We start from the raw sequence: 20,159 nt of genomic DNA on the forward strand, positions 1-20,159 counted from the left end.
CCCCACACACAACGCATGCGCATCACAGTATAGACATATGATATCCCTATTATCATTGATTAAATATTTTGAGCTCAAAATGTAGAAATATACACTTTGAGCTCATCTTATAATAATAGCTATAACAGGGCAAGGAAAGAACTAGGTCACTTTATTATTACTTGATTCATGTCGTATTTTATTCATAGGCTACATGTCGTATGTATACGGACGTTGAAACTTTAAAAGTAACAGTCCCCAACGAATTTAGATATGAGCTCTTTGATGTCCACTCCCCAATCAGGGAATTCCTTTTAACAAAGGAGCACCTGCGTAGTACAAGGTACTGCAGCAAGGTTGCACTCGTTCTACTTGATGTGGCTTCATGTATTTATCATGCAGCCTATTATAAATATATCTATTTCATTCAAATACAGGTATGTATTTAATATAAAAACAACATTTGAGGCTTTAGGTATTTTAGTCTCACCTCAAACCAAAGTAAGAAAGTTTGAATTCTTATGTACCGTAAACGTTCGCCTAATGGCGCACATGGCTCCTTTGCCTTGGGGTAAATTTCATGTACAAAGAGAGAGCTACCTCCTCTAAAAATCACAACAAGAATTAAGGGTGTGTGCATGCCCTTATTTGCTGGTGGGAATTTTGTGGGCGGGCGCTTTAAGTTTGTGTCTAAAATACCAGTTATATCAAAGGGGCCCATAGCGCCATTAGGCGAACGTTCTACGGACGTCCATTGACAATACAACAATATTCGTGTTGTAAAGTAGGGTAAAAAGATCTAGGCCTCAAGAAAGAAAGAACAGGAATAAATAAAGAATAATTAAGGACATAAAGAAAGAATTTTGCCCTAATGAATTTTTAGAAAGAGCTGAAGCAAGAAACTGAGTTTCACAATACAATCCTTTTATAGTTCGAAATGTGTGCTGCCGACAGAGTATGCGTCCCTTTGTGTGGTTCAGTTCATGGACCTAAAGACCCGGTTTAACAAGAATGTTAAAATTATGTTACGCCAATCAAACATTTTTAGGCCTAATATACATTATATTATCATTGATTAAATATTTTGAGCTCAAAATGTAGAAATATACACTTTGAGCTCATCTTATAATAATAGCTATAACAGGGCAAGGAAAGAACTAGGTCACTTTCAGTAGTGTACGCAGGAATTTTTCAAGGGGGGTGTGATGATAAAAAAAATAAATAAAAAAATGGCCGCGTAAGTGACATCGCGTCGAGCTTGCGCGACGCCAGGGTGTCTGAGGGGATGTGCCCCCTCAGAAGTATAAAAACTTTGCAAAATGAAGACCTAATTGAAGCGATTTGGTGGACCATTTTGGTACTATTAGCGTGTAAAATTATAGTCTGAAAAAGTCAAAAATTCGTGAAATGACGCATGACGGTCCATGAAGCCTTTTGTGAACAAGTTTTCCCTTTAATTGTAGGCCTATAAATTGTGTTAAACACAAATTGGTAAATGTCGAAAGCAGAAGCAAAAATGGCCACTTGTTTATCCACTCTGCAGGGGGGTGTCTGAGGGGGATGTGCCCCCTCAGAAGTTAGAAACCTTTGCAAAATGAAGACCTAATTGGAGTGATTTGGTGGACCATTTTGGTACTATTAGTGTGTAAAATTTTAGTTTCAAAAAGCCGAAAATTTGTGAAATGACGGTCCATGAAGCCTTTCGTGAACAAGTTTTCCCTTTAATTGTAGGCCTATAAATTGTGTTAAACACAAATTGGTAAATGTCAAAAGCAGAAGCAAACATGGCCACTTGTTTATCCCCCGGGGTTTATCCACTATGCAGGGGGTGTCTGAGGGGGATGTGCCCCTAGCCGCAGTCTGTGACCCTCACGGACGCAACCTCTCTGGATAGTATACTAAATAGCAACAGAGCCCGAAAGTAGTGCTAATGTGCCCCCTGAGAAGTTTGAAACTTTTGCAAAATGGAGACCTAATTGGTGCGATTTGGTGGACCATTTTGGCACTATTAGTCTGTAAAATTTTAGTTTCAAAAAGCCGAAAACGAGTGAAATGACGGTCTACTTGAGGTGAACAAGTTTTTCCTCCTCAGATATGTTGCAAAATGAAGGTCCAATTGAAACCATTTGGTGCATAATTTTTACACTATTTCAATTCAAAATACTGTCTAAATATGCTTTATTTTAATATATTCTTTTGAAAAGCGATTAGATTTAGATTACTAAGTAAAAATCATCTGAAGTACATAAAGCTTGCGTAGACGTACTAGCACCATGTTTTGACAGAAAAAAATTGCAAACGATTTTCAGATGATAACATGGCGCAATTAAATGCGGTGTAAGAGATACAGTTTTGAAAGTGTGATGATGGGGTTGACAATTTAAACTTTTAAGTACGTTGCTGGGGTGTGGGAGGGGGAGGAGGGGGTGTAAATATGTATATCCATGGCAATTAACAATTAAAACCTTTACGCATGTACGTTGCCAGAGGTGTGATGATGGGGGAGGAGTGTTGACATGTATCAACAATAAACACATTTACATATGTTGCCGGTCAATACCGGGTATAGGGGTGAGATAATTTGTGTGGGGGTTGTTTTAGTCATCTATAGGCTTATGATATTATTGTGATAGTATGTCCCCTATGCCTTGCTCATCTTCCCCCTCTCCTCCCCTCTATCTCTCTCCCTCTCTCTCTTTCTTTGCCTTTTCTTTTTTCCCATTTTATTTTTTGGACAGATCCAAGGGGGGTGTTTCACACCCGTAACACCCCCCTGCGATGTCCACTCCCCAATCAGGGAATTCCCTTTTAACAAAGGAGCACCTGCGTAGTACAAGGTACTGCAGCAAGGTTGCACTCGTTCTACTTGATGTGGCTTCATGTATTTAAAGACCTAAAGACCCGGTTTAACAAGAATGTTAAAATTATGTTACGCCAATCAAACATTTTTTAGGCCTAATATAGAAACTAGTAGGCCTACATACCACATATTGTTATTGAAAACCTGTAAGGAGAACAGCAACCCTTCACAAAAGAGAAGCTTAATTTTAGTGGTTACCTAGGATACCAACACCAGTGGCGTGCGCAAAGGGACAGGGGATGTGCCCCCCCCTTTGTCAAAAAGATCGGGGAAATAATGCACCTAATCGGGGGAAACTGGGGAATTAGTTATTAAATTTTAAAACAGTCAGAGAATCGAGACCCCTGAACCAGACTATGAAAACCTGCGTACGTTACTGCCAGGCCCAAACGCAGGATTTTTTGTTTGGGGGTGCTGATTTTGAAAAAGTGGACCGTTTTCCAAAGGGGGGGGGGCGATTTTGTGAAATGTGGACTTTTCCCCCCAAATTTGGACCTTTTTTGACCAAAAAACCGGATTTTTTTGCTCGCTACGCTCGCAAATGCTTCAATTTTGGGACTTTTTGAATACTTTTGCAAATTTGGGGAGGTGCAGTCGCACTCCCCGCACCCCCCTGCGTACGGGCCTGGTTACTGCCAAACACACGCCTTGGTGGTGGGCCTATATTAGGCCTATACATGTAAAACATCATAGATGACTTGGAATAAATGCAGATAAAGCAAATATAATGTAACCTTTACAACAATAAACACCTATACACGCCTAAAATAACTCTAAAACCCTAACATGGAATTCAAGACTTTTTGGTAGTCAATTGAAAAATTCCAACTTATTTGTGTAATTTTAGATACCCTCTATAGAGGGCGATGGAATTCCAGATTTTTTTGGTAAGTCAATTGAAAATTCCAACTTTTTTTTGATAATTTTAAAACCCTCTATACCCTCCATGGAATTCCAGACTTTTTGCTAGTCAATTGAAAAATTCCAACATTTTATTTGGGTATCTTTAGAAACCCTCTATAGAGGGCAATGGAATTCCAGATTTTTTTTTTTAAGTTAATTGAAAATTCCAACTTTTTTTTGACAATTTTTAAAAACCTCTATACCCTCCATGGATTTCCAGATTTTACATGCACTAAACAGGGCCGGAAATCCAGGTTTCTTCCTCAAGTATGCTTTGGAATTCCAGACATTTTAGAAAAAAACCATTTTGCCCTCTATAGGGGGGGTGCATGTTTTATCTGGAATAGCCCGATGCTCTCTATAGCCTTGTTAAGATACACGAAACATTTTAGGAAGGTTCTGTGATCATTAGAGGGGGTGTAACTCTCAGAACAACAAATAAAAAAGGGTCTCCTCCTTTTTCCAGGCATTATTGTATGTACGGATTGTACGCTAAACAGCTCTAAGTATGGGTATTTACAACTTTGCAATAAAAAATAGAAAATAAAAAGCCCCCTCTTCCTCCTTTTTTTTTTTTTTTTTGACGTGAAACATGTTTTATTTTTTACTTATAGCCTTAATGCTTTGTGTGCTAGCCATGCGCTTCAATGGAAAAAGTTAAAGTTTTGAAATATTTTCTCAAAAGTATCAAGAGCTATCTTAAGAACTACTGGATCAATACTAGGCGTGTTTGTACTCATTTTAATGCATTTTTCATGCTGATTCCAATTATGGTCATAAAAATTTACATTTCTGAAATATGTGAATTTTTTTAAAAAAAATTGAAACTTGTCGTCTGCAGTCGACACCCGCGTGAAGAGACTTAAGGGGTGGGTATGAACCTTATTGTGGGACATTAGAGCACATCAGACATATCGAATTGCATTCTGAGACTAGGGAGGAGAGGAAGGGAGAGGAGAGGAGAGGAGAGGAGAGGCATGCGATGAGAGGAGAGGCATGCGATGAGAGGAGAGGGAGGAGAGGAGAGGAGACATGATGAGAGGCGAGGAGAGGAGAGGGGCAAAATCAAAATATGGGTCATAAGTGCTAGTTTTCATCCCCCCCCCCCCCCCCCGTGAACAGATATCTACCCAAGACAATTATATGCATGAGGTGTCACTGGCATTGTAGCTATTTTTGAAATGAGACATATTATATTATGGCAAAAAACAACAAAGGGATGGGATATGAACGTTTGGACAGTATTTATTGTAGGACATTGGGGCACATCAGACATATCGAATTGCATCAGTTCTGAATACGAAGAATGTCCTTCTGATATCAAATAATTTTGATTTTTTTTAATTCGCAATGTAATACACATTTTATGGCAAATGATTAAAAATTGATAGGCCTATTTTTGATAACAGTACTCGAAGTAAAACTTTGTAAATCTTATGATTTATACGGTACTTAAAGTGTACCGTATGTATATAGGTGGGATGAAAAGCCGACGATCAATTGAAAATTTTGACCTTTCGTATTGAAGATATGGATTTTTTTCCCCAAAACACACACAAAAAATTAGGTCTTTTGGGGAAAAAATTCTTAATAGGCCTATCTTCAATATGAAAGGTCAAAATTTTCAATTGATCGTCGGCTTTTCCTCCGCGGCTACACTTTAAGAATATATCATTAGATTTATAAAATTTACTTCGAGGACTGTTAGGCCTACCGTATATATCATGTGGAAAATATCAAATTTTAATAATTTGCCATAAAATTTGTATTAGGCCTATATCGTGAATTTCAAAAAATGAAAATTACCGTTTTTTTTTTTTTTTTTTTGATCTAATTTTTTTTTTATCTAACACTGGGTGGGCATTTGCCCACCCAGTAAATTATTTTGCCCACCCAGTAAATTCCCAGTATTTGATATCAAAAAGACATTCTTCGTATTCAGAATGCAATTCGATATGTCTGATGTGCTCTCATGTCCCCAGATCCCTAAATACATAGGCCTACGGTACAGCTAATTTCTCTCTACTCTAAATATAGAGAAATTACATTTTCATGTCGGCCTAAATTAAAATGTTCTACACGGGAGGAGAGGAGAGGAGAGGAGAGGAGAGGAGAGGAGAGGAGGGAGGGGAGAGGAGAGGAGGCCGAGGGGAGAGGAGAGGAGTAGAGAGGAGAGAAGAGGAGAGGAGAGGGAGCAGGGAGGTAAATAACACTGGGTGGGCATTTGCCCACCCAGTAAATTATTTTGCCCACCCAGTAAATTCAACTTGCCCATTGCCCAAAAGTGCCCACCCAGTAAATTATTTTGCCCACAAAAATTGGGCACCATATAATAATTACCATCTAGTTTTACTGCTTTTTTCCTGCATAGGTGTAATGGTGAGTGATAATTAGTATAAGATTTCTAAATACCCAAAATATAATATGATATACAATTTTACTTGAAAGTTGCTACATGAATATGCTAAAAATTGGCAGAAGATGCATTTAGGCACAGATCCTGGAGAGAAAGGGGGAGGGTAATGTCCACTTTTTACATCAATTAGCCAAATTGTACGCAAAAACAGATCTACATTTCCGAAAATCCAAACGCCTGGATGCCAATAATTATCGCTGCCCACCCAGTAAATTATTTTCCATTAATTTGAGGGCAAAAATAAATTAAATTGCCCACCCAGTAAATTATCCTTAGGCCCTATTTACCTCCCTGAGAGGGAGAGGAGAGGATAGGAGAGGATAGGAGAGGGGGAGGGGAGGAGAGGAGAGGCATGAGAGGAGAGGAGAAGGGGGACTATGGGAGGAGAGGAGGGAGGGGCGAGGAGAGGAGAGGAGGAGTCTAAGGAGAGGAGAGGAGAAGCTAGGAGAGAGAGAGGAGAGGCTGCTGGCCTGCTGCAGACACCACAATTCACAATTTTTAACGTGAGTCCGCCCTCTATAGTGAAAGTGAATTTCTATCATCAGAAGATAGCAGCAATGGCCGACAGACATACGGTGAGTTGTTTACGATTGTAAAGCCTAAAATATAGGTTGAATAGAGCCCGTGAATGATTATGGATTACACCAAATAACACCTCTCACATAACTTTCACTATATTTACAACGTAAATGCTTGCTAAAATGTCGGTTCGAGCTGTTTGCGTGGCGTTTTTGCTGTCCCAGCTTGTTTGTATTTCACCTGGTTCGTCATCACCATACGGTGGTGGTGCGAGTAATGATGGACATGTTGGGAAAAAAGGTCCCAATAGCAGATACACGGACCATTATGACAAATCTAGAACTTCAGATTCCAGAACATGTTCAGATAGTTTTGTTGATAGATCAAATTATATCATTCGCACCAAAGAATCATTAGACAGTGATGCTACATTTATAGATGCGATAAAAGTACCAACATTTGATGCTTGTGTTTCACGATGTTGTGATGAACGAGATGTAATAGATGATGACGGTGAAACAGTGTCATGTGATGCAGCAGTATTTGTTGATGGAGATGATGCATTTGAAAATAAAGAATCCAACTGCTTCTTATTTCAATGTCGATTTGAGACGGGAGAAAGAAATCGCTGTAGGTTTTCTAATCATGATGGTTATGACAGTAGTATGGTGGGTGGCTTGAATTGAACCAGAATTTGAAGACGGACCAGTCGAGTCTGAAGATGATGAGGAAGAGATACCGCAAACAAAGGCTGCAGCACCAGCTACAACAAGATGGAAAACTGAAGACAAGAAAACGGATGATAACGAAGGTAGGCCCAGGGCCCAGGCATTTTTGTAACTGGAAAATTAAGCTCAAAAAATATAAATAAATAAATCTTAAATGCACATGAATTGATCTTGAAAAATATATGTTGTTGTAATGTTGTTGTTGTTGTTGTTGTTGTTGTTGTTGTTGTTGTTGTTGTTGTTGTTGTTGTTGTTGTTGTTGTTCACACCCTGTATCACCACTTGGGTCAATCATAACATAGCAAAAGTATACATTTTATTAAAGCTCATAGTTTTGCCTGCTACAAAATTAGATTACATTAGAGGTATTCCATATCAGTAGCAAATGCAATAAATTATCAATTTTCTAGTAAAATTAATTTTTTTTCATGATATCACCCTATATATTTTCTTACACACCCTGCATACCAACATCAATTTTGCATTGTTGGATTCATTGGAACATATAAGCTTTCCAAAAATGTATAGTTTTGTTTGGTGTGAGATGTATAGTTAAATTTAGACATGTATCAATTTAAGTGAAAATGAAGGCAAATTATCAAAATCAGTGCTTGTAACGCAAATGTGCCCCACCATAGGACACATGACCATGTACATTTATACAATTTTGTTTCAATTTTTGTTTTAAAAAAATTGTGTAAAAATTGCTTAGGATAAGGCCAAAAAAAATTGTTGTGTTGCCCTCAACCGATCGACCATAAATCCTGAAAAATCAGGGTCACAATTTTTTTTTGAATGATGATTTTTACAGATTTGTTCAAAAAATCAATGTTTTTCACTTGAAAATTAATATTTGATTGAAAGACTACTGGTAGTCTTTGATTGATGTCTAAGTACCGGTATCCAGAAGTCAAAATTGACAAATGTCCCCTAATTGAAGAAGCATTATTTAATATTTATGGGGATTTTAAAAAACTGAAGGTTAAAAAAGAAGAAAATTATTCCCACTTGAGGGCAATACAACAATATTTTTTTGGCCTAATTAAGGCATTAAAATTGTCATTATTATATTCCACTTCCAGCTCCAATGACACCTCATTCAATGTTTAATTTTACTTTGCAAAATCACGATATGGGTCATAAGTGCTAGTTTTCATGCCCCACCTGACTAACTTAATCACCATTCAGCCAAATACAGTTACCTGAGTACATGAGTTTGAATATCTGTCCTATAGTAAATCCATATGTACGGTAATAAAACAGATTGTTGAATTTTAAATTTCAAATTTGATAAAATAGCATAGAAGTCATGTTTAATTGACTTTGCCTTGCATTTTTATTTTATTGTTTTATTTTTATCATGATCATTATGTCCATGTACATGAAAAAGATGGAAAGAATTCTGTATTAAAATATTTTCTTTACAATGTATTTGCTTCATGTACAGTATCAGCACTGTGGTGAGTCTGTGTACATGATCATCATACAAATGTGAAGACAATGAATTTAGGTCATCAGTGAGATACATGATAATGTAGTTTTATTAGTTATAATACATTTTATTCAAATATTTCAGAGCCTGAGTGCAATAATCAGCAATTCAAGTGTGACAATGGACAGTGTATTCGTTCCTCATTAGTCTGTGATAAGTATGCTGACTGTGATGATAACTCAGATGAAGACCCAGACAGGTGTTCTATGATGGATGGTGAGTGATGAGTGATTCTCTCAATCTAAGAAGGAAAAATAGGCTTTTCTCCCAACATATATGATATGTTGTAGAGATTTAGGTCAAAATTGTATTTGCTTCACAATAACATACAAAAATATTTTGACTGCTTGTGTACACAAAAGGAATTGTTAAGGCTGTTTGGAGCATGAAAAGGTTTACTGCTAAGGTTAAACAAATGTGTATGTGCTCCAATTAAGCAGCCTTAGCAGTTAATGGGCTGAAAGAAAAACAAGTCAAATTCAATTGCAGTTTTTTCTAATAAAGGAATGCAGACATTTTTATATACCTTGTCATTCAATACTTGTTTTAATAATTAACACAACATGCATACCATACTTCACGAAGACAGATATATACTTTTTGTATCTTTGATTTATAACCTTGACACATGATATGTCATTTTGATCTTATGTAACATGCATCCAATAATTCCTTGGTGCATCTTACAATATATTTTATATTTTCAATGTGCGTATTCTATGTACACCAGGTAATTTGATTTGGTCAATTTTATACTGTCACACAGGTCAAGGAGACGCATCTCATAATGAGAGTGAGTTCACCATTCTTCCTTCAGTCTAATCATGAATGCATCTTACTATTTGAATGACATGTGACATTGATTGAACTTCATGAATGAATAAAATCATTGTTATATTTTGTCTATTTGTAAAGGAATCTGGGGAACTCTCTAGGCATGGGGAAGTATCTTTAGGCATGTTTGCCCTTTTCCAATTTAAAACAAACATCTGGGGACTTGTTTTCTTTTTATATTTGTACACAAGCATGAGGGGAGGGCTAACTTTTTGAACAACTTGCCTATTCTATTAGCCCTGGTTGGCCCTGTTGCCCAACTGCATTGCAACTAGCCTTGATTTAACTTTTTGATTGAGTAAATGATTATTTGATTCTGTTAACATCGGTGCTTTCAGATGCAATTTAACTCTCAAGTACCAATGGGCAAGTGTAAAGTTGAGTCCTTGTGGAACAATTTTGTGCATGTGTTTACTACATTTATACTCTTTATATACATATTTTGCATTAGGTTATGGGATACTGTGGGATACTAAATGGTTTTTGTCTCTTTCTTTCCCTTCATTATTTTCTCCCCATTTAAAATGTTATAATTTTAGATGAGAACGAGCCAGCTAAGGCGCCCCCTACTAATCCACCTAAATCACCTACTACTAACAATGCTCAGCGATTCAACAAGCCTGCTACCACAAACGCACCAAAGCCTCCAAAAGATGACACCATTTTCAGTGAATTAGCAAGTCAACTGCATAAAGAGGGCGCCAAACAGAAAATGCATGGAAAATCTGATGATGAAAATGACGACAGACAACATGGTGATTGGAACCAACCAGATGATGATGATTGGGATGATGGACAAGATAATGACATACCTCAAAGTAGACATGATGATGATGATGAATGGCATCCAAGGAATAAAGGAAGACCATATGGGTCTAATTATGACAGACCTGGTAGACTAAGACAGCATGGTAGATATGAGGATGATAAACCAGAAGACTCCAGGGACTATCAAAGGAAACCTGTAAACAATGGTGATGAAGCCATAGGTGATGATCGGGGTGATGATGATGGTGATAGAGAGTCATATAATAGTAGATATAGAGGCGGGGGTGATAGTTATGATACCCACAAAGGTCGCTATCATCCAGATGATGAAAAACAAGATGATTCAGGCAATAAATACAACAAGGAGGACACATCTGATAATGAAGACAATGAGAGTAGAAATAAAGAAAGTAAGACAAACGAAGACAAGTGGGATGGTCGTGATGATAATAAGGAGAATACAGATGCCACACATGGTTCTGGTCAACAGCAAGATGTATCCAAACAATTGAAAGCTGGTGAATCTACCAAAGAAGACTGGTACGGACAGAAGCAACCTGATAAGGAGACACTATCAAGTAGCAGTGGACGGGTTGGTGGCTTTCCCTACGACGACTACAACAACAGAAATGATTATCACGACTATTACTATGACAGAAATGGTTTCCGAGGCTACCCAAATCGATACAACAATAACTACAGAAACCCTAACGGACCAGGCGGTGACTACCAAAATTCTGTGGATTATACTCGTAACCAAGGCAACAATAGGATAGGAGGTGGTAGAGGATGGGGTGATGGTGCTGGCGGGCGTGGACGTGGAAACGGCGGTGGTAGGAACTGGAACCAAGCGCAAAATCGCTATAGTGAAGGAGGACATGAAGAAGACCATGGAGATGAAGCATCCCAGGAGGAGGCGGACATCTCAAACGATAAATTACAAGGTGATGATCGTGGCAAGACAAACAGTGCTGATGTCCCTCATAGTAGACGCTTGCCCTGGTAAAAACATTCTTATTGCTGACAATCACTGGTGGTGTTGTATTTATGTTTTATTGCTGTTTTATTTTGTTCAGTGTGAATTCTGATGTCATTTTTCATTCAAGCTGAAATTCTCATTTGCAATCAAAAGCTTTTTTCATCACAGTAAGTTTTCATTGAACTCGCACATTTACGTTATATTCGCTAAAAATCAGTGCTGCCATCACCAATTGTTCAGTTTCATTAAATATTTCATTGTAGGATGGGTGATTTTGCTTATTGTGTGCAAACTGCAGTATTTATTTAATATTTTGTTTAAAGATTATTTTTATGTTTGACTTTGATGTATTTAAATACCAGTGCCCCAATATTTTTGACCTTACCAAGGCCCTGATGAATGCACATGCCCATTTGAAAACTATTTTCAGCTGCCTCTGTCAACAGTGACATAAAAAAATGACATCATATAATTCAAGTGGAGCATGATTCATGTAGGCCTACATAGCTGAGTGTTGTCTGTGGCATGCTTCTGATTGTATCATTTGTTGTAGAGGAGGATTTGTTGTCACATTTTTAACATACGTTGACTTGTACAGGATATGAAGAGTTCAGATCTATGCATTCCAATGCTGCCCTGTGTAGGTTTTAAAATTGTATTACCGTATTGGTCCGAGTATAGTCCCACCCGTTTTTTATGTGAACATTTTTCACAATTGGGGGTGGGATTATACTCAATTTCAACAAAAATTTTTTTTTTTTTTTTTTTTTTTTAAAGTTTTTTTTTCCGGTTTAGGAGTGTCCTGGACCTAGACATACATGCTAGGATCATTCATGGTTGACCTGAAAAAAAAAAAAAAAAAAAAAATTCAAGATATTTTATATTTTTATGAAAATTGATACTTTGTTTTCATGTCATACTGCATTAATGATTTCAAAATGCATTCAAATTCAATGCATTTTGAAATCATTAATAGAGTATGACATGAATACAAATTATCAATTTTCATATTAAAAACAAAATAAAATATTTTTTTTTTTTAGGTCAACCATGAATGATCCTAGCATCTAGGTCTAGGTCCAGGGACACTCAAAGCCGAAAAAAATAAACTTTAAAAAAAAAAGTTTTTTGTTTTTTTTACGATTTCTGTAATTTTTCAAAAATGGGGGTGGGATTATACTCGAACGTGGGACTATACTCGGACGAAGACGGTATAATGTTATTTTATGCAATGAGATATTTTGTAATTTGCTGCTTAGGGGGCACTCATATTAAGTGCGAGTATGGTTTACATTGAAACTGATCAAATGTTATAAAAACGAGGGGAACACTAAAATAGAATATGATAATCGATAACAATATTGATCACAAAATATAGCACAAAGCAGCACATGGGCACATGGTATATATCATGTTTTGCACATGAACTCTCTTCACATCAAGATGATCATGATACCATGCACTCTGCAAAGGTTTTTATATGTGTCCTCCAAGTAGCAGATACCGTTAACTTTATGATACTTTGAAAATCGTAACCCTATAGTTTTGTAGTATTCTGTTAGCATATATTTAAACTTTGTGTTTCTGATTTTTTTTAAATGTTTCATATTGCCCTGTGGTATATGCCTTTATACCATGGTGGTGTTTGGTGTGATCGATGGGCTATTCCAGAAATTAAAGGCATCCCCCCAAGAAGACATGGGATTCCCAAAATGTTTCACCATTTTTTGCTCTGGGAATCTCCCCCCCCCCTTTCCCCCCCCCAAAAAAAGGTCATTATTTTCACAACCCTAAAGAAGACATGGGAATTCCCAAGAAAAAGACACCTTTTTATTTTAGGCTTGGGAATTCCCAAAAACTTTGGCAAAAATTTTAGGGACACTGGGAATTCCCAATTTTTTAATCATTTTATTGTCAAAATAGGAATTCCCATTTTGAGGGATAACATTTTGGTCTGGGAATTCCCAAACATTTATGGTACAAACTTACATGTCTTCTTTAGGGGGTGCCATTATTTTCTGGAATAGCCCAAAGTACCTCCATACATATTCCAAATAATGCACCCAATCATGCAGTGAAGCTTGAGTGAGTGATTTACTTCTGAGATGATGTGGATTATGAAGCCAGATTTATTGTGAACCACTGAACCAAAGACAGTTTTGGATTGATGATCATAATAATATAGGAAATAACTCTCATAATGTAAAAAAAAAACACAACATTTATTTTGAAATAAATGCCATAACATTAATTTCAGTAGTTTATCTTCATTGGTATTATCATATTAGGTTAACATTGTACTTAATTAATAATATTCAGTTATATAATTATTTTTGCACATTACAAAAAATGATTTATGACATATTGACATATGGATCAATAATTCAATATATCCCCATTGTTAGGTAGTGATTTATTCTGAATTTGTAATAAGACACAACTATCTGCTGCTAGAAATCATGGCAAGGACCATCTGCTTTACTTATTTAATATGCACCATAATTGCAGCTTGACTATAAAATGATGAATTGAGTACTGTGATTTTGAGTGATAAACATAATTATAATTATGCAGGCAAAATAATCCTGTATACCTTCAACCAGGAAGACCCCGGGTTGATATACTCAAAATTCTACTTTTTTTACATATTTGCATCGGTCATAATTTTTTTTCTAGGTCTTCACATCTTGATTTTCAATGACACTCACTGAAAATTATAAACCATTTGGTTCCCCCACTAATGAAAATTAATTTTGGATTTCAAAATTGGAAATAAATTCAATAACAAAAATCTTATTAAAATTGTGCCATATTTTGTGACAGTAGAATTGCAAAAACATGGCCATAGCTTCTAACACAAAGTAATTGCAATTAACCATGATAAAATCACCCCAAGTCTGCATTCTTTCATGAGGTGATGATTTGAAATATGACTAGCTGTCTAGATCTTACATTGCCATCCATGGGAATTATACAAAATGGCATTCATCTGTACAGAGATGACTTTATTGGAAATATTTACACAGCGGGTAATAAGAGAGAGCTACCCAAGTAAACATTCATTGTAAATTTGTCATATGTTGGAATTATAAAATTCCCATCAGGCAATTAAACTTGGAGACAAGACAACAAAAGAATTTGCATCTGATTATGTGAGTGAATCGCAGCAGTATGCATAGGCTGTGCATGTTGTTAGGTGATGGCCTACCATGGTACACTACTGTGTAATGGCAGACTTGTATATCTTTAACCTAGATCTAAATAGGTTAACATGTTCATTCTTTCATATATGTGACACAATTAAGCAAGATGAGTTGAGTTGTTTGGTTGAAAGAAGTGCATGATGGTAACCTTCTTTTGAATTAGGTTACTGTCTACAACATTGAAACATTCATACCTCAAGAACAGAAAGTCCAACTTTGAAGAATATATTGGCATACTGTACATGGCTTGTCCAATGGGCACAATTTATTATGAAAAAAATATATATTAAACTGGTTTACAAATTCATTTCAATTCAATTCAACAAACTTTACTTAATTTTTATACAGTAAAAATCAGATTCAACGAAATACAGTTGTTCTTCCACTGATCCGGATGGACACACACATATTGCACACAAGTACAAAGTATTTATAAAATTATAAAAATATTGTAACAAAGATCCACTTTAAAATATGCAAGACTATAATAATGTCTTAAAAGCCGATCTACAAAATCCAATTCAGCTATAAAAGCAACAGTGCCAAATCATACAGAATAATTATACATAATATAAAACTCACAACTATAAAGAAGACGATTAATGCACAATATACAACTTCAGGTGGCTGTGTACTAGACGTTGTTTCTTTCGCGAAATTGAGTTTTTTTGATATGTACTTTGTTATGTTTTTATAAATACAAGGAAAGAAAATCCGGATCTGTAAACTCCAACTGCATAATTGTATGGATTTTATTTCACTATTTCACTTGTGTTCACTATTTAAAAGAAAAGAAAATCTATGTTGTACCGGCATGGTACACGCACATAATCGCGTTATGCGTGTCGCAAAATGTGTTAATACACAGATACATTTTGGATTTCAAATGTATTTCATGGGGAAAGTATTCAAAAGGTTAACTTTTCAAAGATCCAATAAAATTTAGTGGGTTTCTTTCAATATTTTTCAAAAACAAAATTATCTTTCAAGATGTTTAAGTGCCAGATCAGATCTGGTGCCAGATGAAACAGTCATGATGAGACTTTACAGTGTTTAGTAGAGCATGGATAAGGCCACATAATATAAAAAGATATTTCGATTAAGTATGGTCAAGATAATCTGGATGAAATTTTTTGATCCTTACTTTAAGGAGTGTACTTCATCATTGTATATAAAAAATTCTTTTTCATTTGCTTTCCTCTTGCATGTATGTAATCAGGTAGGTGTGTAGCTAGCTACATGATACAATGTATGTGTTGTCAATTTTGTGCTTGTGAAGAAAGCTCTAGCTCTGAATAATAATTCTTTTAATTTCATCATACAGAAATCTGCTTAATTTGCCTCATACATACAAATCCTAGACATTCCCAATCAACTAACTCTTGCAGGCGCTTGAAAAAAATCCAAATTTGATGCATAATTTACTGGTACGGTATGATGTTTCCCCGCATGTTTTATGATCAGAGCAGCATATATGTGTTCAATTTGTGTTCAAACCTAATAGATTGTACATGATTTAACCATAGACTGTACATGATTTCATGAAGTCACATCTCGCATACATGTAATGTCAGAACTCATACAAATATTGAAAGGAAGTAATACCTTGTGGGGTTGCAAGGATTTTATTTAATGAGAAACTATGATTATTACCAAAAAATAGATTCACAACCATGTTTCCCTGTTTGATCAAGTGTAAATGTGATTTATCAAACTAAGTAAGTCATAGCTAATTTCAGATGTCAACTGGTGCCTGACTTAATTATTGATAGATAACATATAAAACATAATAATCATGTATGTTATAGATTGCGGTGTTCTTACTTGCACTTTCTTTTTATCTTAATTTTCCTCTTGGATGTGTGTGTTGCACCAATCTAGGCCTGTGGAAGATTTGGAGATACATGTATGGCAGTAGCGCAGCGGACTATACAACAGAACTTCCTCCAGTGGTACCAGGAGATGATAATGAGGAGGATGATAATGCTACTGATGATGATGATGACACCAATGATGACCAAAGTCAAGAAGAGAATTTGCCAACTACCAATGTTATTTTGAATAACAAGCAAGGTAAAACAGGTGGAATGCTCAAAATGCCATATATTCAAAACAGAATTATTGCCAAAGGGATTGGGCAAATTTACAAAGTGGTCCTTCTGACTGACTTGTATAATAACTTTGAGTGAATATGTGACAAGTGCACAAAATTTTTCTGATTTTAGTTTTAAAATGGGCCTAAATAAGGCAACCTATAGGCATGGATATCTTCACATTGCAAAGAATGGTCAATTGTCCCTGTATTTCTAGCCAGTGGGGAAACTTTCCCCCTGCTACCCCCACACCACGGTCCACTGTCATCAAATGTTGGAAATTAGTGTGCATATGTGGTGAAATGCTAACTCAATTTACACAATATTCATATTTGACAGTTAATGTTGTGGTCTGATGTGAACTGATTTTGCTTTCTTATACCATTCAGCAAATTACTTCAGCAGTGTTCGTCTACGCAGTTTGATTAGCGAATAAGGTGCCGATGTGAGGATGACATGTTTCAATTAGCCAATCACAACCACATTTCTGTATACGCCATAAACTGTGCCAAATTGGCAGACCGCTGAAGTTCTCTGCTGAAAACTATAAAACATTCCTGGTATATATTTTAAATGTAAACAGCTTATACAGAACTTTTGTGACACCAGAGTCTGTTCGAAACCTCATCAAGAATTCAAGTTTGTAGAGAGAGTTCAAGTTTTGAGAGAGTCTGTTAAAGCAATATTGTAACATTTGCTGTGGAGGATGTCCTCTTTGTTTTCAAAATTCTTGTATCTATATGATTGTATGTACTTATATTAACTAACATACTCTGCAAAAATCATGCCTTTGAGTGCTGTACTTGTGACAAAATCTGAGCTGTTCTTTTTTAACATTGCATGCATATTGCATATGGGATGATCATAATACATCAAGCTGAATGACCTCAGTCACAACCAACAGGTTGATAGCTGCTTTGCTGATACACGCAGTGGAATTAAATAGCGGTTTTCTTTGTTCTTTGTGAAAACTAGCATTTTGTGGGAATTTTTTTTGGAAATGTTTCAGTATTGCTTTTGTACCAGCTGGTTACTGATTCAGTTGTTGAACATCAGGCAATTCCTTAAAAAATTCAGTAATCATCAAAACTTTCAAATTTTCCTGTAATTGTTATATTTATCTTCATGTACATGTATCCGCCAATGACATTTGAATTTCCTATTTCACAAAACTCTATCAAAAGTACCTGTAAACTGCTTACTGTGCATGTCATTTAATCATTCTCATTTCAATCAATTTCTCCAAATTTCTCACAGATGATGGTGACATAACAAATAAGCCGACGAATACGAAGAAATTGCTGACAGAAATGGCAATGGAAACAAGACCATCTCAAGACCAAAGCAACAAGAACAACTCCAAGACTGCTGAAGAGAAAAACTCCCCTTCTAAAGTCTCATCATCAGGAGGTCATCATGATGATGAGGTGAGGGTGGTAGAGAAACAAGGAGTAACAGCCACTGCAGTGTTGCCTCTAACAATCGGGCTCTTCCTCACACTATTCTTACTCCTGATGATGTCATGCAGACTACGGTACATGAATCGTAGGTTAAGATACGGTCGACTGAAAACCAACAATGCCCATGATGCTGACTATCTAATCAATGGAATGTACCTATAGACTGATTACTGTGGTAGTAATGTAGTTTATGTTGAATAATACCACTGACCATCTACATTAAATTATCATATTCTATGTTTATGTCACAAGTTTTCTTAGTTGTATAATTCCAAAAATGTTTTAAAATTATTTTGTCAGTGGTATTTTGTTATCAGTTTGAAAATATGTATTGCAACTATTGAATTAGCCTGATAAATGTATCAATTTTGACCAATTCTAGAGACCATGGTATGATTTATCATTCATATTGAATTTAAGCACACATAATAATCATGTTCAACCACTGATAATCTGAAAATTTAACCTCACAGCAAATCTGAAACGTTTGCTATAAAATTATTATTTTTATTATTTCCCTTGTCATCAGGCTAATTCATGTGATTCAATAACAAAATACATAATGATCAAGTCTGGTGGAATTAATACACAAATTTAAGTCTTACTGACTGACTGTCTGATATTTATGCAATGACCTGTCATAAGAAACCCTTAAAAATATTACTTTAAATGGATTTGTTTTTAAGTGAATGTATGATATATATCAATGATTTTATTTTTCCTATCTAAATGATTCTTATCTTATGAACCTAGATATATAAGCTAAGTCTCATTTGATAGAATTTACTTTGATCTAGGCATCTTATTATACCATTTTTCACCGTGATGACCATGGCAGTGACATCAACACGTTGAGGCAACTGTTTCACACACACATCTATGCGGCATCTTTAAGTGTGTGCCTGCCAGCGCTTTGATCGAACACAAGAGATTTGTAGCTGCACTCAGTAAAATGCGAACTGACGTCACTGCCACATCAAGGTGGGAAATGGTGTAGAACAAAAAAGTTAATGAGAATAGAGGTATTGTTTTTAGCATCTGTCAGACATTCTTTCATGTACAAAGTTTGGGATACTGACTGTCATATTTTTTTCACTGCACATAATGGTTCATGTATTGGACCACAAATTGGACCAATATTACTGAGTCTATACTGTGGAATTCCATCTACAAGCATTATATGCCTCTAAAGAGTTTTTTTTTAACTAAAGAGACAAAAAGCAGACACCCTGCACAAAAACATTCTAATAATGCATGTTTGTGCAGCCACCTGTATCAATAATATAGTTGCTCAAACTCTAAATAATGTTTTTGTGGAGGTTGTATGCCTTAGCTTGCATCTCTTTCTTTAAAAAAAAGGCTGATTTAGAGGCATGTGTGCTTGTAGATGGCATTCTATGGTATATGCATTACACAGATTTTCAACAATACCTTGATTCTTCAACATATTCTGTGCAATGTAAAATGTTTGTAAGACTTCTCAAAAATGAAAGTGATATTGTCGCTGTAACTAAGCTTGAGATAATAATTAGTGTACATGTATAATGGTTCTGGTATGATCAGAACTGCTATTTAACAGTTATGCAAAGAAGCTTAGTTGGGTGTTAAGCTTCAAAAGCAGGTGCTACTTGAAGAAACCTCAAACATTTCCCCAGACTGGGTCATTATTTCCACCTTCCGTTTAATCAGTGATTTTTGTAATTGTTTTCTACAGAGAATCTGTATAGAATTTTATATAGGTTTAGCAGATTTTATACTAATGATAACTGTAATTGTTAGCTGCCTTAATGCATGCTTATTGTTATGTACATGTAACTAGGCTTCAGCTTATAAAAAGCAGCACTTAGGACATGTGAAATCAAACAGTTATAATTATTGAAAAAGAATGAATACTTGTGACAATGCTAACAAAATGAGCTAGAATA

At 35.8% G+C, this 20,159-nt stretch overlaps 1 protein-coding gene across 1 annotated transcript; it reads left to right on the plus strand.

The window, feature by feature from the left end:
- Positions 1-6,685: 6,685 nt before the first annotated feature.
- Positions 6,686-20,159, plus strand: LOC140152497 (uncharacterized). Its single transcript, XM_072174830.1, is given in 7 exon segments — positions 6,686-7,357; positions 7,359-7,488; positions 8,982-9,113; positions 9,664-9,690; positions 10,271-11,443; positions 16,563-16,754; positions 18,032-20,159. Coding segments are annotated over 7 exon segments (2,517 nt in total). The 5' UTR covers positions 6,686-6,859; the 3' UTR covers positions 18,397-20,159.

Source organism: Amphiura filiformis, chromosome 5 (genome assembly GCF_039555335.1).
Source record: "Amphiura filiformis chromosome 5, Afil_fr2py, whole genome shotgun sequence".
Lineage (NCBI taxonomy): Eukaryota > Metazoa > Echinodermata > Ophiuroidea > Amphilepidida > Amphiuridae > Amphiura > Amphiura filiformis.